The 27944-nt window shown below is 35.6% G+C and overlaps 1 protein-coding gene across 1 annotated transcript in view; it reads right to left on the bottom strand.

Moving 5' to 3' along the window:
* Positions 1–10378: 10378 nt before the first annotated feature.
* Positions 10379–27944, bottom strand: part of LOC124366844 (ATP-dependent translocase ABCB1-like) — a 48868-nt gene continuing 31302 nt past the window's right edge. Inside the window, exons 5-9 of the mRNA XM_046823444.1 lie at positions 25981–26114; positions 20358–20529; positions 16120–16244; positions 11887–12058; positions 10379–10666 (exon numbers count right to left, since the gene is read on the bottom strand). Of these exons, the coding sequence (XP_046679400.1) occupies positions 10379–10666; positions 11887–12058; positions 16120–16244; positions 20358–20529; positions 25981–26114 (891 nt within the window). The remainder of the gene's footprint in view (positions 10667–11886; positions 12059–16119; positions 16245–20357; positions 20530–25980; positions 26115–27944) is intronic.

Raw genomic sequence — 27944 nt, 5'->3', positions numbered from 1 at the left:
GCAAAATTAACTATAAAACTTTAAATTATTGTGTTCAAATGGGCCAGGTCTAATGATACATTGTTTGTATAAAAAACTGACTTATGCTATATATGTTCAAATTCAAACCGGTTTTTGTAAAGAAAACTATGCTGTTGCTGTTCATTTCTATCCTATAAAACACACAAAAACAAACGAAACAAAAACAGACAAAATTATAGAAAGCTGCCAACTTGCAAAGGGAAAGGGAAATGCCTTACATGCTGAGCATTTAATTTGTATCTTTAAAGATCGGGAATATGGGTCTATTTTGATTGTAAGACTTGTAGGTAACATTCTTTTTAAAGAGAATCCAATGCGGTTCTTATTTAGCCACTGGTTTTGTAAGGACATACAAAGAAGTGTGTCACCTAGCTACAGCCAAAGCCTTACATGAGTTTTTAATTTAATAACATTTTTTTGTAGATTAAACTATTCATTAAATAGTCACAAAATTCAAAGTTCAGCACTTTTGCTAATGTTACTTTCTATCAAAAAAACTGTAGGCTTATTTTTTTTTCAAAATAAAAGAATTAAAATGCATACTGTAATTTTAAGGCTTGTTAAAATTATGTGAATTTTATCTCTTACTTCAGTATAAATTGCTGCCCATAATAATATAATGGCAGAATTTTATTGTTGTCCATTTTAATAAGAAGAGCTTTAGTAGCTACGTTATAGCCTGTTTAAATTAGCGTTTTATAAGACGAAATAAACAATGAAAAGGATTTAATAATAAACTCAATGAACATGGTCAAATTGGTCATCAAACTTTCTCTGGTTTATTCAAGGACATTATGGTTACATAAAAGAAATGACATTAGAACTTGTGGTAAAGCAACCTTGGTGTCCTATGACACATTTAATCACAAATAATACAAACAATGTGCTAGGAACTATAAAATTAATTTGAGGCATACTGTTTAACAAAAGAACTTTTTATTATTTTCCTCAATGCACGAATATATTCCCGTGATTTAAACAAAGTCTTTTCTTCCGTGCTTTTGATGAGGCAAAACGCATCGAGTTCAAGTCATCAAACGGAAACGTAGCTTGTAACTATATTCACTTTCTACTAAATAAGAGAGCGAGCTTTAGTGCCTGAGTATGTTTTCTTGCCGTAGAGTCGACCATCGAAATAATTCTTGACTCGAGTAAGAGCAGAATAAGGATCTTTTCTTTACTCTCCGTCTGCAATTAGACCAAACCGCCAATGTCAAGAAGAGATTCCGCAATACCACTTCCTACGTTCGGAAAAAGAGATTCAAGTTTTAGGGTTTTTTACATGTTTGTCACAATAGCCTGTAGGCTTTACGTTCCCGGTCGGTTTGAGACTTTCTGTCTCCTTTCCTCCATTCCTGTTCTGACAGTAAATTGTTCCTCTATCATTAGAATGTGGTATCATCATCTTTTAAAAATTTTTGAAGATACAAACACTCATCCTGGAAATGAATCCCCATCTAGGTCCTGTTGAATATTCTTATCATTTAGCTTTGTTGCCTTTTCCTTCAAGATTGAACTCCTCAATTTTATTCAAATTCCATAAAAACGTATGAGGAGGAGTCTCGGTTGGGGGTGACATAAATTGATTTTCTCTCCTTGTTAGTTGCCTAGCTAGGAGTGTATCAATTGCTTTTGTAGTAACAATTGATCCAAGGAACTGAATTTCCGGCCCATCGAAACTCCAGTATGGCTCCCTCTTTGCTTTTCTCCAAAAGGGGATTTTTTGGTTTCTTTCTTCCCTTGTATTGTCTTTGTTTAGGTACTCTTGAGAATTGCAACATAAGCTTTTGCCTCACTTTACAAAGTTAGAAAATTGTTTTCCTCATTTCTTTAATGAACTTAGAAAAGACTCTAGGAAACTCGTACGAAAGTGCTGTCTGATCTAAGTCTCCATCTTAGGATTGAAGTCGTTACACTGATGTCAATGAAACTTCATGAAGTACTTTATTCCAAAAAAAAACAAAATCATCATGGTCATTTCCAAAGACATGGAGCTTCTCTATCAGTTGTTTGGCTTCAAGTCGTACATACGTTCGTTTTTTATTTTCCTTCGGTTTGAAGTGGATGTCTGCGATTTATTTTGTTATAATATGACTTGGTTGCATGGCTTTTAACTGGCATCTGCTCGTTGCACTCACAGCGAGTTTTCGAAAAGGGTCCTTGACTGTCAAACATTCTTTGTCATAATTGCGGACAAGAGAATTTCCCATCTGTGTGTAGATGAATGGAAAAAGTTGTACATTTAGGCTGTGCCAGGGGCAAAATATTCCAACAGAAACTACTAACTACTTTTCTGCAGCGGTCGAGAACCTACTTAGCTGTAACGAATGAGTCTCTGCGGCAAGGAAACGTAGTGAGCAAGAGGAAGTTTGCTCTTTGATTCCGATTTTGAAGCCCCTTTGTAACACCCAGACATGTTACTTGCATTTGTCGTACACTCTAGAACCTCTTATACCAGGTCACTGAATAATTTAAGTTTCAAACTTTCAACAGAGTATTTCATCACAGCCTTCTCCATTGGTTTTAAATCCTTTTTTGTTTTTCCCCTTTTATGGGCAACAATTTGGGATGAACGTTTATGAAACCGCTCATTAGGTGGACCCGTCAGGGTGCTACAAAACGAATGACAACAAGTCAATTGAATCCACACTGGAAACTATATTTTTGCCCCCCCCCCTTGGGGATGTAGAGTCGACAATAAATCGAAAAAATATTAGAATTCTATTGATATCTGACGCGATTTTGTGATTTAAACATTTGGTCTGCTAAACAGAGTAATAAACCTCGTTAACCGATCGTGGAAGATAAGGTATGAGGGCACTCCTTTTACCTTTATCTATTCCGAAACGAGGAAAACATGGTCAGCCATTGAAAGGACTCAAACTTGAACAAGACAAAAGACTCGATACAGCCAAGGAAATTACCATTTAATCTGGTTTGAACCGCCCAAAATTTTCATTTTCAACCATAAAACGGAAGCCCTCGAGAAGTTAAATACTTAACTACTTTCAACAACCTCTTGACAATACATCTCTCCAATCTTTCACTTCTTACTTTGATGCTGCTCAAGTAGTTTATGCAATCAATTTCTCTGAGGTGCATGTCATCCGGGTCAAATAATTTGTTGCACCACAATTCTCTGTGCTCTAGACTATTTATCATGTATCTTGAATTTTGTATGGTGTAATTTTTCCAATCATTAAAGCCGCATGTAGCTAAGGCAGTCGTCCCCGCATAGAGCTTACAAGTGAGCACAGTATACGATAGCCAGCGGGGGGTATGGGGATTTGGAAATAAACTAAATGATATGGTTCTTTTTTAACAATCTCTAAAACGGTCTCTTCTCTATCGTTCTCTCCTCGCTCACTATCTCTTTGTTCTCTACTCTGTTCTCCTTCTTTCCTTGCTCACGCGTCTTTTTCCTTATCACTTGCTCTCTCTCTCCTCTCTTCTTCTCTACTCCGTCTCATCTCTACCCTCTCTCTACTCTTCTCTCTTCTTTACTAGCTCTGCTCCCCATTCTCCTCTCTTCCTCAATGCCTCAGCTCTTATCTCTTACTCTGCCTGCTATCCAATTTACAACAAGTTTTTTGAAAAAAACAAGCTTTTGTTCAAATAACGGTTTTGGTCAGAAATACTGCCGCTTTGTATTGGTGAAAAGATCCCCACTGTCATTTTGATTGATGCTGTGCACTGTCAAAGTATTCCACTGCAATGCCTCATTTACCAGCTCATAAAGCGGGAATCATCAAGATTTTCTTGAATCGGTTTTACCTTCTTTATTTGCTGAGGTACACAATCTTGCAACTGTTGTCCCCAAATCTAGCCTATTTGCTCAGGTTGATTAGGTGGTGAAAAGGGACGTGTACAGGTGCACATTTCCGTTGTGGTGTCTGAGACATCGGTAGCAGGTGGCACTGGCAGGCTGCTGAAGAAATCACTTCCACTTCCACTATAAAAAACACCGCTGTCCTCACTCACAAGCGTTTTCGTTTCAGCTATTCTCGTGACGACGCGGCAATTGTCACCAGCAGAACACAACTGGGAGTTTCGGGTTTATTGAAAAAATCGTCTTTAGTCTATGAAAATTTTATTTAGAAGAGACTTTCCCGATATCGATTTACATGCTCCCGGGCCCCCGTTTACGGTATTTTCGGAACTCACTTGGTTTTTTCTACTCATAATTGTAGTCCTACAGTATGTAAAACAAGCAAACCACTGCTTTCTATCTAATATTTTTCCAGTATCTAAACACTCTACACGACCTTACGAATAAATTGTCCAGTGTTTTTAATAAACGAGCAATGACACCAATTATCACAGACGAAAGTTCCAAAATTTTAATTCATAGGCCATAGGCTCTAAAACAGACAAACAGTGCAGACGACAGGAGACGACTTGACTGCCAGCTGTGCTAGCAACTCTGTCTTCTATCTGTCAGGAGAGCGTCAGTGTTTTGCAAAACGGCGAAGGGCGGCGGCCGGCGGGCGCCCCTCGCCGCGACCGAAGCAAAATTTCCCTTATTAGTTTCCCTACCGTTACGATAATTACGTATATGCGTTTTGTCACTAATTCGCTATTAATTAAATTTCTTTTTCGTACTTAGATAGTTTATTTTTTAAGTAAATGGAGTACAATCTAAGGTCTAGGTGGATGTGAACAATAATGTACAAAAAATTAATAGTGAAGTTTTTAGAACCATACCATTTTATTTTACTACATAAAAATAAAAATGCACTTCATCTTTGAACTTCCGAAGCGCCCCCCCTAAAAATCGACACCAACGGTCCTCGCGCCTTAGGTGCAGCCCAGCATGCTACTTAGCCTACTTGGGTTAATCGTGGGGGGCCCTTGCTTGGTGTGGTTGCCGTCAAGCTTTATCTGCAAGAAAATCCCGGTACTGTACATATAGAAACGCTGAAAAGAATACTCTCTTGGAACGCCACTCCGATCTGACTGCTCAGATAAAACAGGTTCCAGAATCGTCTAGCATCGTATTTGTAATAAAAATATGCACTGTGCAAATATAAATAATTTAATGAAAATCCCCTAGATCAGTCCCACCAAAATAGTCCGTTGGCGACTGTTGCGTTTCAATACCCCTCTCTGTAAACCAAGCCCAACACTGTTACCAGTTTTTCACACATTAAAAATTATTGATCTGTCTTAACATTAATTGTTGCAATAAACAAAATAACATCTTTAGATGATAAACAAATGCGTTTGAATTTGCAAATTTATTCTGGTTTGCAAACAAAGATGTAAATTAAACAGACAATAGTGACCATAACCCACGTCATAGCGGGAACAGCTGGTGGTCAGCAACGATGTGACAACACCGCATTAAAATGGTCATCGTCTACTTTGGTGCGGGCTGCTCCAGTAAATCAGTTTGTTGCAGAACACGAACTCTTGGAATCAATTTGATCAATTTTAATCCGTGTTAATATTTCTATCAGATAGAACAGCTCATTTACATCTATTGAACGTGTATGTAGTAATTGAGATACTATGAAGTATAAATTAATTTGTTTTTCCGACAATTACATAATTATTTGATATATTATATAGTTAGAAATCAACATTCAGTTAGAACTTGTCCCCGTAAATGGACTGAAACTGTTATCCCACTGTTCCACACAATTTATTGACATGTTTGGGCTCAATATATATAAAACTTACAACTCATTTTATCGATGAGGTTTTAAAAAATTGAAAATACTTTAATATTTTAAAAGCTACTAATTATATTTAAAATGAACCTTAGATTAATGCACTGATATAAATTAGTTAAATACAATTTGTATCTTCATTTTTAAGAGATTCGGCTTCATGGACAATACTCACCACTCCCCCAGTGCAGTCGTACAGTCGCAAGAACAGGTCGATCACGGTGTGCTCTCTTGCCTGTTCCACTGGAACCTACCAGTGCCACAGTCTTCCCCGGGGGGTATCTCTAGATTGAAGTGCTTCAGTATCTACATTCAGGAGAGTAAAACATTCAGTCATAATTAATCGGTATAGCGTTCCAAGACATAAAACTATTCTATTGAGAAATAGTTTACAAATGTTGGATCCAACATTCATGGATTCCACAATGAACGATATTGGCATATCATGCTCAAGAGGACCATAATGTCAATACCGATTGTATTTGATAAACTTATTGTCTTTATTCATAAAAGCAACATACACGACATTGACAGACATTAATGACTCATGCTATAAGTAATCAACTGGTTCTGGAATCTTTTATACGATGTATTCATTAAACAAAGCATTAGCTTTTGTTTTTATTTTACACATGAAACCCTAAAATGAATGTACAATGTGGGAGAGTACATAAAAAATATCCCCACGGCGTGCTTATGTTTTTAGTCAATAGAACTATTTATTAGTTAAAGTGTGCTCACCTAGTTGTCAACAGAATTTTGGGCTACACTTCCTATACAATTGAATAAAGCATTGTATAAACCATCCAATCAGTCTGTGGACAGTTTATGGCACAAAACCCCGGCTACCGGAAAGAAACGGCTGCATGAGCCGTAAGGCTGATTTTTGTGTGTGCCAGACTTCCTTTTATCTATACAAATTTTAGGTTGTATTAATGTTTTCAAATTTAATTGAATCAGACTTTTAATATAACTTCCACGGAGAAGGAAACAAAGAAATTTTCACTCAACAAGGAATGATAGGCATTTTGGGCACTTTTATAATCAGGCCAAGGGGAAAATGACTGAAGATAAGGAAATATGATTCTCCAAAGTGAGTGTATAAATTGTGTTTTAAGAAAATTACACGATTTTTTAATCAAACAAATAGAACGTAATTTCCAACCACAATATCAGCAAAGAGAAATTGTTGTCATTAAAACATGTTATACTTTCTATAAATTATATAATATTTTCAAACATTCAGCCGTTTTTATGAGAACCATATTTTTAACGACGATAAAATTCTGAAATGCGGAAAATTCCTACAATATTTATAAAGGATAAACACAGATCTTTTTTCTTTTTTCTTCCGGGATGGTCTTAAAAAGAACTTGAGCTTAGGAAATTAAAAAAGTTCAGCTAATCACACCATTCCAAACCGAACTCATTATTTTTTCATCTTAAAGAAAATGACTTGTAACTCTACGTAACAAGAGATCTTATAAGAATAAGCAACAAAGAACAAAACTTGTATGGAGCAAATTTTGTCTTAATACTTACGGTAAAAATGTTATGTTCCAAACTGTAGAATATCCAGAATTAGAATAGAACATTAAAGAATTATTTTCAGATACGTGTAGGGTAGTTTAAAATGGGGATTGGTTAATGAAAATATACTATGATATTCTAAAATTTGGACACTTTGGCTGCAAAAATTGGTTTTACAACTTTGGCATACAATAGGGAAAAAAATTTCTCAAATATTTAAAACTTTTATCCATTTTATTACTATTATGAATTTGTTTGTAAATTACACAGTGGTAATTCATTGGGGTGCCCAGAGTGATATAGAAAAATATTCCTAAACATTTTGAAACGTCTAGTATATTTAAATTCCAAATCTCATTCAATATCGGCACTCCAATAATTGTCCCTTCAAATACCCCACAAAATTAATTCCTAGATACGATACTATTTATAGTCAGTAATTTATCAAACTCTTATTTTGTCTTACTGTATACAAACGAAAGCACTAACGCCTACGCCCCTAAGTCTACTCTTTATCACTATATCTAGCTAACGTTTCCTAATCTAAACTGCAAACTAACTCAAATTACCTCAACGTCTATAAATCACTATATCTACATATTTATGTGAATGACATGTCAGAAAGATACAGTTTCTAAGAATCTATATACAACGTAACCAACGCCTGGACACAATTTATACCAATGCAAGCTGTTTGTAGTTCATTACCGATTAAATCCAAAGAAGCGCATACAAACATACGAGTATAAATATTACATTTCGTGATGGCATAAATATATTAGATTTTACAATTATAAATTAGAGCGATATAAAAGTTCTAAAACAAATAATATTATATAAGTTACTAACACAACTCAATAGTGTTTTCCCTCAACAAAGAGAACCGACGTGACCTAGAGCAAGTTCAAATCCTTCCTGTGATTATTGTAATTTTTAATCGGCACTTCCAACACGAATGTCTTTTTCTGTTTGTTAAGTTCTCCGAGCCTGTAGATAGTCACTGGGGAATCAGCAGATCAAGGGTAGAATGAGGTCGATCAGTCTTAAATTACAGTGGCAAATGCTAAGCTTTCCATTAATATAATTTCTTATCATACTTTCATCTGTATAAATGTTAAAGAAGTCTAAATTTTTAATGAATATGAATAGGTTCCATAGGTTACACTTCCGAATCCATGATGCCAAAGAAGAAATAACGTTTTGTTTATTTTAAAATATTTAATTCTTATTATTACTTATTTTTTCACTGTTACAGTTTCGTGACAAGTAAATAATATTTATCTTCTATTTTTCGTGACGTCCTTCACTTTTATGGAGGAACATTTATCAGGATACGGCAAAGGACTAGGGTTTACAGGAAGGTACACTATATTATATGGATCTTTGGTAACCCTTGTAGCACCCATCAGTCCTGAGCTGGGATTGGGCCCCTCCAAAAGTTCCTACTTTGTTTATTTTTACACACCCCCAACGATGCGTGAAAATAATTAGAAGTTAATTGAATATTCTCTTGGCAGCCTTGTGACATAATAAGACAATACAATATGCATATATTTAGTCCTTGTGATATTATTAACATTTTCCCTTCCCAAGTGTCATTTGTGAATGGAGGAGGATTGGCACTGTCTAATACTATGATACCAGTCTCACACAGAAGGACCCTCAATTTTTCCAAAAGAACTTTTGGTTGATCCTTCGTTATAATAATAAGAACTATGTCTCCGACATTCTGACTGAATTGGCCAGTGGATCAGACCCACGGCCTCGAGTGTGTCTGAAAACTGAACTGTTATTCTATCCCAGGTTTAATCGAGCCAAGCAATGCCGGTGCTTGATTGAGGACATAGAGAAATATGTAGCCTAGTATTCCTATACGTGCAAATAGGAATGCAGGTTCAAAACCAATATTGATGACAAACAACCTCAATAATTATTTAGTTTGTGAATGGCCAACCATCATGTGACTATCACTCAATAAGTAGCTGATAGAGAATGTATCATATGCTAAGTCTTCATTAGTATTTTCTATTTTTTGTAAGTTCTTTTATAACTAAGCAAAGCAGCTGATATACAGGGTGAGTCAGAAATATGGTAAAATATTTTAAGACGTGATTGTAGAGCTAAAAATAAGAAAAAAATGTTATATAAAGGGTAGGTCCAAAAACGCTTCATTACTGAGTAATGGCTGGCGAAAGATTTTGTTTTTTCACCAGAGCAACTCTAGAGTGGTTTTATTTGATTTTTCAGGTGATTTTCCTTATAAATCCATCTTATTTGAGTTAAAAAGTACGAACAAAACCTTTCAGAATCACTTAATTTCACCAGGTGAACTGAAAACAAAGCAAAATCTTTCGCCAGCCATACTCAGTAATGGAGCGTTTCCGGACCTACCTTTATATAACATTTTTTTCTTATTTTTAGCTCTACAATCACGTCTTAAAATATTTTACCATATTTCTGACTCATTCTGTATATGACAACATTCTTTAATGTAGTGTACGAATACGTTTGGATGATGAAATACTGTCGGAATACCTCTCAAAATAACGAGACTGAGTTAAACATTTAAGTTACCATATTGCACTTAAATATCGTAACTTACTTATCGTATTATTATATTGTATTTATCTTAAAAAAAGTATACAGTTTTTCATTCGTCTTTTAAGTATTCATTTAAATATATAGATTTTTAATTTAAGATAATTTAATTTTGTATAGGTTAAGCACTTCTTTTTCTATTTAAAGAACAAGTTTATAATTTAATAATTGTATTAAACTATTATAATTTTCTGTATACCATGTGAGGTTGAGTGGTAGAGAGGGCTTAATAGCCCTAACTCCGCCTCTTTAATAAAAGGCATTTTGAGTTCATTTCATTGAACTTTACCTGACTTGGTTTGTCTTTAAAAACTGTCAACTCTTACAACTGATTGTTATGAAAACAGTGTACAAATCTTAGGGATTTATAAAATAGGGTCAAAGTATAATTCTTCAAAAGTGTGGGGGGCCAGAACATTTCTCCATATATAGCTATTGAATATTTAATTGAAAGGCAGTAAAGAGTTAAAATATACATTAGTTTTTGACGTAAAACTCGATCACTAGTATCCAACAGTAGAACGAACCAAATGAAAGCAAAACATAACGAGGAACATTTAGGAGCGGACGTAACATTTATGGTACACCAATAAAGTGTTGTATCCCCTGAAGCAATTTACCGGCTTGTTGGCTCGTGAGGGGTAACTGAAGCTGACGTCATGGAACACAATTCTCCCCTCCACGTTGTGAGGCTTGAGTCCGTGTCTGCTAGCCGAGTCGATCTCAGGGGCTCGTTCTATGACGCTGAATATCGTAGAGGCAGCGCCCAGTGCCGTACCCACCGCTGTGTAATATGGGAACGCATCCCCCAGCGTGAACGCCCCCGACAGTACACTTAGAAACACCTGAAATACGATTTCATTCAGATTGGCCATGCACAAGTAATATTTTAACAATATATCGTATCGTCTTTTGGTTCAATTGAATATTCATAAATTACATTATTTCAATACCAAACAATGAAAAAATCATCAGTACGTAATGAATTAAATAATACATATACTAAATTTTATTGTTATTTGACGCCTTAATAAACGTCATAAAATTTCATATCAGATAACAATAATTAGAACTAGTCCGGAATTATAATTTCCTTTAATTTTCCAGTATGCAGATCCTGTCCCCTGAGGCCCATAGTTTCAGTAAAACTGGGCCCAGAGGCCCAGTGGGCCTATTGGTAAATCCGCCACTGTTGCAAAGTTAACATAGTCAAAATCCAATTTGTTTATCTCAATCACATGCAGTTTATACATTTGCTACACTATGGCACGAGCAAGTTCTCACATAGGCCGTAACATATGCGTGGGAGCTGAGTCCATAAAGGTGAAAGGTGTAGTTAGGTTCAATTTGTGACAAATACACTTCAATAAAATTGTAGAAAATAAAATGAAACAATCTTACATTAATCCAAAGATGTAAATGAAATCTAAAAAATTTATAAAGATTAAATTTAAATAATAGTATGTTCAACTTTAAATTTCTAAATGGGGCAGTTTAATTTAGAGTTTAAATTTAGATAAAACTGGTGCAAAACAACGTTTATAAAATATTCACGTTATAAAAGACAAATAAAAACAAGTAAAAGTAATTATCTTAATGCATATTATCATTATAAGTTGATTGATAAAAATCTAACGAAGATTCTCATGATGGAAGATCGGTTTCGAAATGGAAACTACATACTCAGCAATTTTAATAGTTCGGAGTCTTATAACGCAATTGGTATAGATGTCTATGGATGTCGGTCTTGAAGAATAATATTAATTGTTTTTAATGCCTTACCATAGCTGTAATAACTGTCAATTACTTAATAAAACAATAAAATCAAATGGCTACACTGGTATTCTCTATATAGCAAGAGAAAATAAGGGGGGGGGGTGTTATCTCTCATACAATTTAATGACATAATTAATATTTCTTGGCCTTGTTTAAATATTTTTATGCAAGAATTTTACATATACAAATTACACTTACTTCCTGATATTCACCTTTGTCTCGGCGTATAGAGTCTACTAACTTTCTTATGAGCTAACAGACATTTAAATCTAAAAAACAGAAGTCTCACCATGAACACGCTGCCGGGTGTGCAGTAGCCTGCTCGTATGAACAGAGAGCTGACGAAGAGCGCTACACCATACTGGGCGTATTTACAGAAGTTGACGATAGTAAGGCACATGGCAATCTTATAGTAGGTGGCCATCGCCACCTTTCTACTCTCTTCAAGGGCCGCCTCGTATCTGCAATGCAAGGATGGAGACAATCGTCAATCTTCATCTTTAGAGAAATAATATTGTTAATTGTAATTCTTGAATAAGTATATACAACCCTCGGTCAGTTGGACTGATCTACCCAAATGTTGGCTATCTTATATTAGTTAAACCTTATCAGTCCAGATAATAATACCCAACTTTTGGCTGTCTAATATGAGTTAAACCTTATCAGTCCAGATAATAATACCCACCTTTTGGCTATCTAATATGAGTTAAACCTTATCAGTCCAGATAATAATACCCAAGTTTTGGCTATCTAAATGAGTTAAACCTTATCAGTCCAGATAATAATACCCACCTTTTGGCTATCTTATATTAGTTAAACCTTATCAGTCCAGATAATAATACCCAAGTTTTGGCTATCTAACATGAGTTAAACCTTATCAGTCCAGAAAATAATAACCAAGTTTTGGCTATCTAATATGAGTTAAAACTTATCTGTCCAGATAATAAAGTGAGAAATGACAGTCTGTGAGAGGACTCAACGTATCTTGAGTCCATATACACTAGGCTGTTACAGATTAATCGAGATTCGGCTGCAGTAACACCGAAAGGGCCCGTGGGAATGGGGCAGAATACTTCAAATGGATGCATACATACTTAAAATAAGGGAATGTTTACAATGCACATATAAATACAGTACATATAAATGTCACTTTTCTTGGTGGTGCGGTTTATAAATCTCACTTCACATGATTATTCACAGGCTTACTCAAACTGACAGCACTAAGTTATGCTGTAATTCGAGCCGTACGGTATCCAGCTTAGAATAAACCGCAGTATCACCTGCTCGAGGTAAATGACAACACAAAAGGGGGTGAGAGATCCTTCTCTTAATCCTCTTACCTTCATGCTTGTAGAGGTCAAGTTTCCTTCATGTTTTTGCTCGATTCCACCTCTTCTCTTTCCTTTAGTTTCTTTATTCGACCCTGTTATGTTTATGTTTTAAATGTCTTCTTTCTGCTATGAGATCGGCGTGAACTGTGAGTCTCCAGGAGTGTTCCTTCCTATAGTGTTACATAGGCTGATGTGTGCTTGCACTTCCGATAGGTTCTCTTAGTGCGTCTTTAGGAACCAGTATCTTTGGGACCTGATCGGGAAGTACGGTATTAGTGCAGGGATCGGAATCTACATTTCCACAAGTAACCCGCGGCATGTCAGGTATCCAGTGCTGGGAAATAGAGGCCGGGGTAAGGGGTATTGTCCAAAAGGGTATACCCGCTCCTGGATATTCGGGGCCACTCCTTGCCGCAAAATGCACTGGAAAACCAACCCAAGGACACCTTTAGTCTAGAACAGTTGGGATCTCGAACACAAAGTAATGGAAGGAAGGACCGGAACTTCCCGAAGCTCTTGCCTTGTGGCTCTCCTTACGAAGAGCAATAAGTTGAGAACGACACTACATCCGACACCAACTAGAGGTGAGTACCAAGTGTCTCTTGACCAGAAAAACATCGAACGGGCTAGGGAGACTGTGGAAGAGATAAGGGAGCCATCCTCGACATGCGTGCGGCCGCAGTCAAGCAAAGGAATGTGTCGATGAGTTGTGCTGTTTGGAGGAATCCATGGATGTCATTGACTCGACTGTGCGGGATCTGAGACAGACTCCAGAAGACATTGAAACATGGCAGACATGTCCGTTGGGGACATGGGGTGCTATCCGCACTATTGCTCTAAGCTAAGGGTCGAGGTTCTCGAAGGGATTACCCCGATCAGAATGGTGGCATTAAGGTTAACCTGTTTGTGCCTAAAAAGTGCGAACAGAGGAAAGCTGTTGCTCAGATGGACGAGAAGGAAGACCTGAACCTTTTCCAGGAGGGCCGAGCCAGCTGTAGAGTACGGTGGTACAGATACTGCTCTGGTCCTGACAGGACCGTCTGCACGGAACACCGGTCCCTGTTCTGTCCACAGATATTTCTGGGGCATCCAAAGATCACACTCCTGGCTCTGGGACATTAGGATCCCAAGAAAGCCCGCTCCAGAAACTAATCATGATTAGGTTCCTCCAGAGAAACCTGCAAAGGTGCCGAGCTGCCGACTCCATCCTCAAGCAGCTTATGTGCGAAACTGAGACCCGAATTAATAGGGATTGTCAGTAAGCCCTACCGGACCAGAACTACCCAATCTTGGTTCTCTGACGAACTGGTAACTGCAGCTGTATGGATTCCAAACAGTCGCGGTTGTCAAGTCCGCGGTCAACAAAGGTTACGGTGTTCATCGTGTACCTTTTCCCCAATTAATCCGCACGAGAGAATGAGAAGTTCCTAGAAGGTATATGGAGTATAAAGAACCGTTGGACCTTTAGTCTCATCATAGACCTGAATGCTTGGTTCAACCGTAGCCACGGGGAGATTAACTTCTCCTCTGTCAGTTCCTGACGAGGAACGGCTACTTTAGGAAGTACCTTCATCGGATGGGGTACATCGGTTCCCCTCAGCGTGCATACTGCCTGGAGGAAGACGATGAAGCTCATCATTCGTTCTTCGAGTGCAGGCGTTTCACCGAGCACAAGAGAACGCTTGTCTCCTTCATCGGTGATATCTCGGTAGAAATCGTGGTGGAGATAATGCTGCGAAGCGAGGACAGATGGAAGGCCGTTTCTCTGCGTTTGTCCAAGTTGTCCTTCGCGGGAATCGAGAAGAGGGTTGCCTGACTGGCTCCTGGCTCCCGTAAAAGTAGCACGGGCGCAAGACACGCGGATCCCTACGGCCCGTAGGGGTTTTCCCTGCGTTGAAAGGGGCACATCCCATACTGTGTATAAATGCATTCTCCCACTCAAAAAGGGGGTTGGTGTCGCTCACTGTCAACTCAGGATGAGTTAGTTAAGGAGAAAACCCCAAGAGATAATTAAAATTCTCCTCTAAATCTAGCTTCTGTTACGTAGTAGACAGCCGAGATTAACCGAGTTCGCCTAAACTCTAGCCACTGTGAACTAATGCGAATTTGTTTCTGCTATTGCTATAAAAATTGTTAAATATCATACTTAGTAAATAGTTAATAATTTAAATTCTCCAACATCATTTCATCCTCTAATTGATTAGTCAGAATAACGTCATGAGCTCTTTGACACAAGTTGTTTCATCAGTTATCGCTCATGAAACTTCAAGCAAGAACTACGCCAATTCCATAATACTTCTATTCTAGAGTCAATCATTAAAACTAAAACTCATATTTATCTGCTCGATCATTTCAATTTTATCTCGGAAATTAGTGAACGACCTTCAAGAAGTGGAGCCACTTTACTATCAATTCCAATTCAAAGATAAATAATTTTTAATAGTTCGTTAACTACTCAGATTTGTAGCCTTTGCAATGTTCTCCCTGATGATATTTTAAGTATTGAGTGTCGTGCGTGCTTTGGGACGAGGGTCAGGAACTCGCTACTGGAGGGCCTGTGGCGATGACCGCATTTAGTGGTGGGTGGGGGTGCTTGGGACGTGTATGAGATCAGGAAGTGTATTAAAGCCATTTAATGTGTTTTTTGTAATTTTAATCCTCTCTTTTGCATTGTTAAGATTATTTTTTTTAAAATTTTAATTAAGAATTGTATTATCATGTTTGCCAATTAATTCTGTATAAATTAACCAATTTTTATATAAATTTACATTTTATTGTAAGAATGATCTGTTAAAATTTCTCCTTAGATTTAATTATCTCATGTATATGATATGAGGTTATGGTTAGAGAGGGCTTGACAGCCTTAACTCCTCCTCTTTAATATAGGCATTTTTCAGTTTATTAGTATTTGTAAAAAATCGTTCTCTATGGATGAGTATAATAATGTGCGTTTACAATAGTGTAATGGTTTGAATACGTTTGTCGCTAAGCTGACATTACACTGTAGGGTTAAGGGATAATTAAAGGTTTTCTGTTAGCATATGATACATTTTATTTGTTTCCCTCTCCTCCCATCATTATCATAGTCCCCTAACAACCTTTACCAACCACAGCCAATCAATAGCAGTTTTAGATCAGTTTTACAATTTATTTATATAATTTACCTTATAAATAAAACTGTTTATAATGACCTGGAAATTGCATGAGGTTCTCCATTAAAAGCTGCTATTGTCCTAACAGAGTTGAGGACCTCCTTGGCTATGCTGCCTGCAACTCCGTGCTTGAGCTGCTCTCTGGCCGCAGACCATGTGGCTAACTGTGAAGCAAGAGCCATAAATAAATATGATCGTTAATTGTAAAAATGAATGCTTTATTTAGAACATTTGATTTCATCCAGCTTAAACAACGTACTGTTTATTACAGCAAAAATAAGCGTCTTGACGTTTTCAAATAAAAACAGGGATACCCCTTTTAGGAGACTTGTTCCTCTGTCTTTGGTATTGAAAATTTGGTTACACATTCCTTGAAAGTGCTAGAACCACATCTTTTACTTCTGAAAGTGAACCGTATAATCTAAACCGAAATAATACACTCTAATTGCTAAGTTCTGAAAGGCAATTTTATTTTAAAGTGTCAAATATTTCATAAAACAAGTTAAAATTTTGAAAAATATCTGTTTAGTATTGAGAAACGTATTTTTTGTTAAGAAGAATCCAGAAAAATAATTTTATTTGGGAAAATTATACGTGTGGGTAAAAAGGTGACTTATTTTTTATAATAAAACACTACGTAAGTCATTATTTGAGAAATTCTTAAGATATACATTAAAAGAGTTACATGAAAAAGGGAGGTCAGAATATCATTTCATTTCGCAAGCTTTAAAATAAATTGTCACAAGTCGTAGACAATTAATTTTGTGTTAAATTTTGTCCATAAACAACTCATTAAACTATAACCTTCTATGTTTATTTAAAATGTACATAAATCTCTTGACTTTCTACGGAATTTGAAAGGAGATCACATACAGTGCATCGTTTGAAAACTACTAGTGAAATTTTCGATTGCTTTTTGATAAACTGCAAATTTGTATTATGGTAATCTTATGACTGAAGAAACACACTTAATAGCATCCCCAATATGTATTCATCTTGAGCTAATAAAAGTAATTGTGTGATAACATTAAAATTAAAGAGTCAGCGACTTAAAAAACTTAAAAATACGAGTGGGAAGAATAAATTACCTTTATAACACTTTTTTATAATATTTATTTGTACTATGTATCAAAATGTTCTAAAGTTGATGACAGTTGAATTTTCTTGCAAATGTATAAAATTTCAACGCTGTTTTTTATGTTTATGTTTGTATGGCCAGTATTATTTAAAATTCAACAATGTTTATTTTTAATTTCAGGATGTATTCAATGCTTGTATATGTTCATGTTTTAAAATATAGATTTTTAAGCACAACAAAAAAAGAATGGGCCAGTGTTTCTGATAGTTTAAAAAAATCCGTAGTTTTATCGAAATTTAACACGAGGTCTCATATAATATAAGTTGTATCTTTTTTCATAACCAATGGTAACTTTAGCTATATTACTGAAATGAGTTGAAATGCAGTTTGATCAAATATGACATATTAAGATCTGACATCTGACTTCTTCTCATTTATTCATGGCGTAATACTTAAACTGATTGATCAAGATACTTACTCTGAATGTTGACTTTGACTGCTGATTAAAAGTAGTCGTTGCTGGAGCTAGATTTAGAGATTTAGATTTATCTATACTAGTTCTTCTCCTTTTTTATTTTCAAATTGTTGTGTTGTATTTTTCATTTTTTCCTGATTGTATTTGAATTTCTTCATGAAATAAACACCAATGGAAACATATTTGACATAAACCTTATCTTAGTTTGATTTATTTTAAATTTTACTCAGTTTAAATCATCATAACATTTTCAAATCAGACTTATCATGCATGGGTTGCATATTTTGTGATTAAACCATTTGCGACACACATTATGACGTCTTACAGTACATTTGATTTTACCTACATTGTTGTTTTATACTTAAATTTTCCAAAAGTGAAAATACCTAAAATAATCTATTTTACAGCAAATGTCTACATGGTTACAGAATATGAAATAGTTATATGTTGCAAAATATATAACATCTGAATTGTTAAGTGTTATATAATTTTGTAACTTATAACGATGGCAAATCTTGGTTTTCATCCAAATCATCCATCGCCAGTAACACAATTTGAACAGATATTATATGTTAAAATATAACACATACTTTTATAAGTTATTTTCTATAAATTTATAAATCAATTTTAAATTGACACTTGTTAAAGTACTTTCTTCCCTAATATACTTTTAAACTCATTTATAAATAAGTCCATATTAGTGTGTTCGCATTTAAAAAAAATTTTTTAAGTATTTAAACAAAACAATAACATCGCCTGATAAGAAAACAAATGCCACCAAAAGAAGGATCAAACAAAAATAATAAAATTGTCATTTATATTATCTATAAGAAATTAGTTTTATCTTTTAAACTACCTATAAGTTGTAAATAACTGTAAGTTGAAAATTGTTATAAACTGCAGCAACCTTCTTTACCTACCTACCTCTTGGTTAGAGAATATTCGACTATACCAATGAGGAGGTCAAAATATGATTCGTAAGAAAATTTATATTTTATAGCTAGTGTTATATTAAATAATATAATAACTGAAGAAAATTTAACTTCCAGTCACAATAGAAACAAAGGACGGATAAAGAATGAGAAACAAGCTTCTAGAAGTATCTGTTCAAACTTTTGGGAAAATACCGGAGCTTCCTTCCAGTTTCCCAGAGTATCAAGTGTCATATTTGTGGAACAAGAACCGTCAGGCACCGTAATCAAATTGGGGGTGAGTTTGGGTGGGTGTGGGGGAGGGATCGATTTCCTGCCAAAGTAAAAACCTTTTACTTTGGGAGGCAATTTCTTTTTATTCTTCAAATATTACAGTCCAGTACGGTATTAGTGGACGGAATGAGAATTTAATGTGAGTATTTTCTTATTTACTTTATTAAGTTTATTCGGTAACAAATGAGTACTATGCATTACATAATATACAGGGTGTCCATAAATGACTGTACCAAACTTCACCATTTAAGTTGTCAGGACATATCTTATAAAGTATAGCCCTATCTTGCTTTTTAATGTCTGTTTGTGCGAAAACGTATCTTTCAACTAAATAAATATGAGTCAAATTTTTCAAAAATTTTATATTTAATTAAGAGCGGAAACAAATTAATGGTGAAAAAATAAAAAAAGATATCATGCCAGGTTTAATACGGTGGTTATACTAACTGTTCAAACACAACAGTTGTGTATAACTTAAAACGGAATGATTTATGTAAAATGTTTTTGAATAGTAAAATATGGAATAATTTTATTTAAATAATTTAATAAAAAGTTCATTTTGCTTCGACATATAATAACAGAGTAATGACAGTTTAACTGTGCGCTATATCTCACTTAAAATACACTAATCGAGTTAATGTTATTTAACTGTGTATTAATAATCGCTTCATTATTACATTTCAAATTAATCGCTGATTGTTGCCATTTTGAAAACTTGCAAAGAATATTTTTTGACGTACATTACATGTATTAATCTACATTTTACTTTAAATTTGTTTTAATTTTATATGCATTGTAACAAAAAACCATCTAATAATAAAAAAATTGAATGGCCTACATAGTTTTATTATTTTTTACTGTAAGTGAGTCGATTACTAACTAAACTCGATTAAGTTAAATTTTTATTACTATTTTATTACATCTTTTGTTGATTACTGGACTTAACAGCTGTAATACCTAGCTCACTGTTTTTTATTTTGTAAATCAACTCAGTTTTAAAGTAGGGAAATAATTGCTCTTAACGATCTTTAGGACTTTCAGATAAATTCACAACTGGAATAGCATTATTTCATATAATACAGTTCTGTTGCATCTCTTACACTAATATGTTTGATTAGTTTTTTTCAGGGCTTATATTTTGATTAAAACTGCACACAATACTACTTGTTAGGAAGTAGAAAGAAGTTAGTGGTTTCATGAAGCTAGGTATTGCAAGGAGAACCAAATTATTTAGTAAAGTTCAACATTTGAAGTATTCCAATTTAGTTTTAAAGAACGCAAGAACTTCTTTGGAGCTGTGTGTACTGTTGTGTTCCTTACTCAAACTTAAATATATGCGAAACGTTTGGAGAAGGGGATCAGAAGTCGACTTTTCAAACAAATCCGTAGAAAAGGCCTTACTATTTTTCAACAAGAATGTGTATTTTAAAACCCATCCCGTAATATTGTTACAGCCCATACTGTAATCAACCAATAAAACCTATTTGAACATTACTTTAGAATTCAGACAAAAACTGACCTTCGCCATGAAAGCTGTGGAGCCGATTAGAATTGGGGAGAACGGAAGCAGACACAGGGTCAGCTGCCAATTGACGATCAGTCCTACCACCATTCCCACCACAAATGTGGTCAGGTACTGCGTCACCATGCCGAGCTTGCTGCCAATCCCCTCTCGTATTCTCTCCAGATCACTGTCAAAAGGCGAACACATATTTTATTGTAAATATTACTATTAGGTTATTTCAATAAGTAGATAAACAACGGGAGACTGTTTTTAAACTGCAAAGGCAAGCATATATAAAGATATGTCTCGTTGAAATATAATTCCATAAGTCTTATCATGGAGAACGAAAGAATATCATGCGATTATAGATGAACAAATCTTTTCCTTGTCATATGTATGGTGCCATAATACATTTTTTGAATTGAATTGTAAGAGTTATGAACTCATTATAATTAGGAAAAGAGAAGGGGAAAATTATGGCGAGAAACATTCTCTAATCTGATCATCCCTCTATTCTTACATGACACCACGTTCGGTTGTCACTCTATTTACGAATATTTCTGAAAGGTATGGTTTACTTGTTTAAGAGAATGCTATCTTAACATTTGCATTGGATACACGCACAGTAAGCGGTATATACGGTCTTCAGTGGTGATTCACATAGTGTTGTCATAAGTGACACACAGTACGAAACACAGCAAGCGATGGAAGATCGTGATTTGTGATACAAGTGGTGTTTTTATCAGTGACACACAGTACAAGACACAACAAGCCGTGGAAGGTCGTGAGTGGTGGGTGATAAGCTTGGTGTTGTTATCAGTGACACACAGTACGAAACACAACATGAAGTGAAAGGTCTTGAGTTGTGACCCGCTTGGTGTTGTTTATAAGTGACACACAGTATAAGACGCAACAAGCAGTGGAAGGTCGTGAGTGGTGGGTGATAAGCTTGGTGTTGTTATCAGTGACACACAGTACGAAACACAACATGAAGTGAAAGGTCTTGAGTTGTGACCCGCTTGGTGTTGTTTATAAGTGACACACAGTATAAGACGCAACAAGCAGTGGAAGGTCGTGAGTGGTAGGTGATAAGCTTGGTGTTGTTATCAGTGACACACAGTACGAAACACAACATGAAGTGAAAGGTCTTGAGTTGTGACCCGCTTGGTGTTGTTTATAAGTGACACACAGTACAAGACACAACAAGCAGTGGAAGGTCGTGAGTGGTGGGTGATAAACTTGGTGGTGTTATCAGTGACACACAGTACAAGACACAAAAAGCAGTGGAAGGTCGTGAGTGGTGGTTGATAAACTTGGTTTTATTATCTGTGACACACAGTACAAAACACGACCAGCGGTGAAAGGTCGAGAGTGGTGGGTGACAAGCTTGGTGTTGTTATCAGTGACACACAATATAAAACACGACAAATAGTGAAAGATCGTAAGTAGTGTTAGGCTTGGTGTTGTTTATCAGTGACTCACAGTACGAAACACAACAAGCGATGGAAGATCGTGAGTGGTGATACAAGTGGTGTTTTTTATCAGTGACACACAGTACAAGACACAACAAGCAGTGGAAGGTCGTGAGTGGTGGGTGATAAGCTTGGTATTGTTATCAGTGACACACAGTACGAAACACAACATGAAGTGAAAGGTCTTGAGTTGTGACCCGCTTGGTGTTGTTTATAAGTGACACACAGTATAAGACACAACAAGCAGTGGAAGGTCGTGAGTGGTGGGTGATAAACTTGGTGGTGTTATCAGTGACACACAGTACAAGACACAAAAAGCAGTGGAAGGTCGTGAGTGGTGGTTGATAAACTTGGTTTTATTATCTGTGACACACAGTACAAAACACGACCAGCGGTGAAAGGTCGAGAGTGGTGGGTGACAAGCTTGGTGTTGTTATCAGTGACACACAATATAAAACACGACAAATAGTGAAAGATCGTAAGTAGTGTTAGGCTTGGTGTTGTTTATCAGTGACTCACAGTACGAAACACAACAAGCGATGGAAGATCGTGAGTGGTGATACAAGTGGTGTTTTTATCAGGGACAAACTGTACGAAACATAACAACCGGTGGAGGGTCGTGAGTGGTGATACAAGTGGTGTTGTTATCAGTGACTCTTAGTACTAAACACAACAAGCGTTGAAAGGTCGTGAGTGGTGTTGTTATCAGTGACTCTTAGTACTAAACACAACAAGCGTTGAAAGGTCGTGAGTGGTGATGTTATCAGTGACTCTTAGTACTAAACACAACAAGCGTTGAAAGGTCGTGAGTGGTGTTGTTATCAGTGACTCTTAGTACTAAACACAACAAGCGTTGAAAGGTCGTGAGTGGTGATACAAGTGGTGTTTTTATTAGTGACACACAGTACGAAACACGACAAATAGTGAAAGGTAGTGAGTGGTGATACAAGTGGCTTTTTTGTCATTGACACAAAACACGAAACACAACAAGCGGTGTGTGGTGATAATATTTGTTGTTGTTTATCAGTGACACACAGAACAAAAAAAAAGCCGAGGCATAACGTGGGTGATACGCTAGTGTTGTTTCAACGACAAAGTTATCACATAATGTGGGTGTTTCCAATAAAAAATATTACGATTTTCCAACGAATTGTCATTTACTGGATAATTATATCACATTTTTGAATTGGGACTTATAGTACACCAACAATATAATCTAACTATAATCGTACAGTAGTACTTCATCCATGGAAACAATCTTTTAGATTTATCACTAACCTAGTATTTGGTTAGATTTATCACTAACCTAGTAGTATACTAGGTTATAGTATTTGTAGATTATTGATAAGTCCGTGAACTTTTATGAGAACTTTTTTAATATAGTCGATTGCGAATAATTTTGTTAGCATATGTCATAATTTATAAGGTCAAATACGTTTTAATAGAATAGTTTAATTTTTTGAAATACACAGTAATAAACCTTATTATATTCTATTCATCACAATCTCCTTTCATAGGGCTGAATTCCCCATTACTATAATCACAGGTAAAATTATGATTTGATTAATCCTTCAGGGAAGTGTGTTGATTTTCTATTTGCACTGATGTTTCTTCAGACTCTATATTATAATATTTCCCATCTATGTGGTATTTAAAAATATTTTTCGTGAATTTAAACAGAATAAGCATACACATCTTGTCTCGAAATCGATAATGGAGTTTTATAAAAGAAAGAACCCGATTGCAACTCAAGCTAGTTTTGGTGGAGCTCGAAATAGGATGGTATTAAAAGGGTTAAGAATATGAAACGATATATTTTTTCAGATTATACATCTAATTTTCATACAATTAAATTCAACCGTGAGAGTTATAAATAATAGTTAAATCACATTCCGATATGAAAGAAGGAAAAAAGGATTTTCCGGACTTTTGCCATTGTTCAGTGATACACAAAAACCGTAACACTACGTTTAGAGATCTACAATCTCTTCTTCATGTAAATAACAAACCTAACAAATAATTATAATCTAGGTTAAAATAAATCAATTATAACAGAGCATTGTGACACCTATAAGTCACAACCACCATAATAACAACCACCATGTTATAAAATCTAGGACTTATTATTGACAAACACTTGAGATGGACTGAACAGGCTTCTTTGACATGTAATAGGGTCTTTGCCGGTGTTCACTGCCTTAAGCGGCTGGCTTCATATCTACCACAGCAAGTTAAAATAATGCTGATAAAGACTCTTGTACTGCCTCACTTCAACTACTGTGACATAGTCATTAATGACATGACTGTGGAGCTTTCAAATAGACTCCAGCGTGCTCAGAACTTTTGCATTAGGTTCATTTTCAATCTCAGACGTGATGATCACGTAACGCCCTACTTCAATCAATTATCTATCTTAAAATTAAAAGACCTTCGAGACTATCACTCACTCATTCTGTTGCACGCTCTTTTAAATACAAATTGTCCTAGTTATCTTTCAAACAACTTTCGATTTATGTCTGAAATAAATGAAAGAAGTACAAGGAGGGGTACATCCTTATTATCTATCCCAATTCATCGAACAACTACCTTTAGCAAATCGTTTACAGTTTCTGCCTGTCGATTGTGGAATGCTTTACCCGTGAACATCAGAGCCATCGATAAGCGCGCTCGCTTTGGGGCGGAGGTCAGGGCCTTGATGCTGGGGGCTCAGGGGGTATAGCGGTTGGCGGCTTTGGTGTGCGGTACTTAGGGCAATTGCATGCAAGTTGAATGAATGCGAGTGTGTGTCTTGCGATATTATTGTAAATTTGTATATAGTTACACTAATTATTGATGATTGTTTTTATTTTAAGATTCATTTAATATATAGTGTAAATAAATAGACTAAGTTTTAGTTATAAATGTATTCATATATATGTTAGTTTAATTTTTATGAGGTTAAGTGGTAGAGAGGACTTTATAGTCCTAACTTCGCCTCTAATAAAGTCATTTTTCATTTCATTTCATGTTGTATGTCAACTTCACTAACTATTAAACATATACTTAATAAAAACATTACACAACACTAAGTATTAAAACTGAACTATAGAATGCAAGTAACAATAGGTCTGCACTTACCGGCCGACCACCTAAGAGTGGTGGGATCGTAGTACGAAAGTGTATTAAGCCAAGACAAAAATTCTCATTTCATATTTTTAACCATTTTGACACCTTCCTATTTTGACCTTCACCAAAACAACCGATAATTGATTCTTTCTCAAGGGAAATTTCTCCATCGATTTCAATAAAACCAGGTTCTGTGGTTTTACAATGCAAATTGACTTTGGCTCCTGGAATATAATGAAAAAATCCAAATTGTTCAACTTTTTACATGAAAAAACATAATCGGAGTGATGAATTAGTTTAATGCAATTAAAATCTTCAACACTTAACATTGGCTGTTAGTATACTGACATTAGTATGGGGTTATAGAGTAACCTTTTATCATCAACTATCATGTTGTATTCGATTTTATGATAGTGTATTAGGAACTTGTTTCTATCTTCTACTACAATTTAATCCAATTCAATGTAATAAACCTATTTAGTGCAAAAACTACATACAGGGTGAGTTTAAAATACTAACTATTTTTTCCACGTTCCTTCAAATAGACCCTTACTGCTGCTCGTCATTTAGTTTACTCGTAGTACGTAGGAAGATGCAGTAAGTTAATTTGGTGTTTAAACTAGACTCCGGCCTCTTAATAGTGGTATATACTACCTAAAAACGACTGCCTTATATCTTGAGAGTATTTTTAAATGACAAACATCAGAAGTATACCTAAAAAACTAATTTTTCAATTTAACATTTATTGTAATATTTAAGAAACTTTCTTGGTTAATTTTTATTTTACGCCTTGTGTAAACTGAGACATATTAAAAATTACTAATGGTCTACCAATAAGAACTAATACCTAAAAAATGTAACCTTTATAAAAATGAACTTCTTCGTACTAAACAATGATGGTCGGTGGTCCGAAGTCAATATCTGAAGGAATGTGGATAAAATATACGGGGTATTTAAAATTCAACCTGAATAATGATTTGATCATTGCTGCAGTGATCAGATCAGCATTATTATATATCATTGTAACTACGTCTGTGTAGCATGCCAGGTACAATACTGACTCGGAAAGTTTGGTGGTGAGACTTCCTTCCTCATTGAGCTCGTGCCAGGCGATGTTCTGTCGAAGAATCTGAGAGAAGAACTTCTCCCTGAGGCGATGTACTTGACGCTCACAGGCCAGCTCCCAGCACATCGTCTGGTAGCAAACAGATTTCATCCATAAAATAGTAAGTGACTGAGCGATAGTGAAACCTATCTCCGTTTCGTAAAACCTATGAGCCGACGAAAAATGTGTGTCTGTGTATCTCCTTGCCTATCTTTCTGTCTCTCCACGCAAAATATCTAGATCCAACTTACCTATAGGCTTTAAAATGTGTATGAATCTTCATTTCTATATGAGGGACATCTATTTCGTTCATGGTGCATGTAAATCCATAAGATTTGGTTTAGAGCGTTAGCGAAAACTTTTACGTTGCTACGTATTATTGGTTAAATTTTTTGTGTAACAGACTTGAATCATATGACATTTTAACATGTTTTTGTGATATTTTGTTGATGTTTTGTCTGATTCGAGTTCAGACAAAACAAATCGAAAATCGATACCGTAACGAATCTTATTCACAATGTTGTCCTGGACCTAGAGATGCGAGAGCAGATGCTAAGCATATTCTTCGACCTCTCTAAAGCTTTTGATTGTGTGAATTAAGGGACACTGTAGACAAGTGTTATTCGGGGTGTGCCGCACGATTGGATCTCATCTTATTTGAAAGACAGAGAGCAGTACATGCAGATTGCGAGTGGCTTGTCAGGAAAATTCAAAATGCTCTACGTTGTCTCACAGGGATCAATATTAGGACCAGTGCTTTTTTTAATGTACGTCAACAGATTGAACTCATCGATCCAGAATGAACAAATTATTCAATACAACTGAATAATATAACTGAACAATAACTCTGCATCATATCAAAATCAAAAAGCGAACTTGAAGTTGGAGTCATTCATTGAATTTAATTCATCCATCGGAAATTTCTCCAGAATCAATTTGATATAAAACGTTTAAAATCAAACAACAACTTCGGCAACAACAAGAGCAAGAACTTCGACTCGCGGTGATGGTGGACGGTTTCCTTCTAGAAGAAGCAGAATTCATTAAGTTTCTTGGAATGTATCTTGATCAGGGACGATCACATTGAATGTGTTTACTCTAAGGTTACATCGGGAATTCATATTCTACGCAAATCTTTCAAAATTTACTTAATTTGACATAAGGCTTGATTGAGATTGTGGAGAAACTGTTAAAAATTTATATTTGAAAGAGTTTTCAGACCTCAAAAGAAACCCGTCAGAAATCTTTCAATAATTAACCCCAGAGATTCATGCAAAGATGCCTTTAGGGAGCTTGCATTGCTGACCTTTCCCTGCCTCTTTATTCTCGAGCTTGATCTGTCGACTTAAATGCGAGTTGGTATGGAGCAGGGATGTTCACCAATACGGGACTAGAGGCAGAGACAACTTTCGAACAGCACAGAACGACAGCTTTCGAACGCTGTCACAAGTTGGAATCGGACTAATCAATAGACTCCCTGAGGGTATCAAACAACTCAATGAAACGAACGAATTCAAAACTCGATTATAGCACTTTCTTGTGTCAAAGGCGTTTTACTTGACTGATGAATACATGATGCACCGCTGGGATGAAAACTTTTGAAATTAACAACATTCACGTCACTCCCGATTTTGATACGTGCAAGTATTGTATTGCATTGTATGTTGCATTACCTTGAGAAAAATGATGTAGTTTATAAGTTACGTTGCAGCATACCATGCAGTATTGTAATTGTTTTACGCTATAAAGAACATTATTGTTATTATTATTAATATTGTATACAACATTTCAACTCTAAAGGCACATTTGCTACTATGTCACATGTTAGAGTAGCATATAGTAACACATGCAGAGTACTCAATTTGATAACAAATTTATTTATTCTGCAATTATCTCATTATCTCGTTACCATCATGGCCA

This window comes from Homalodisca vitripennis, chromosome 7, assembly GCF_021130785.1.
Source record: "Homalodisca vitripennis isolate AUS2020 chromosome 7, UT_GWSS_2.1, whole genome shotgun sequence".
Lineage (NCBI taxonomy): Eukaryota > Metazoa > Arthropoda > Insecta > Hemiptera > Cicadellidae > Homalodisca > Homalodisca vitripennis.
Note: the sequence above shows the minus strand (reverse complement) of the source record. Positions and strands in the feature narration are given on the sequence as shown.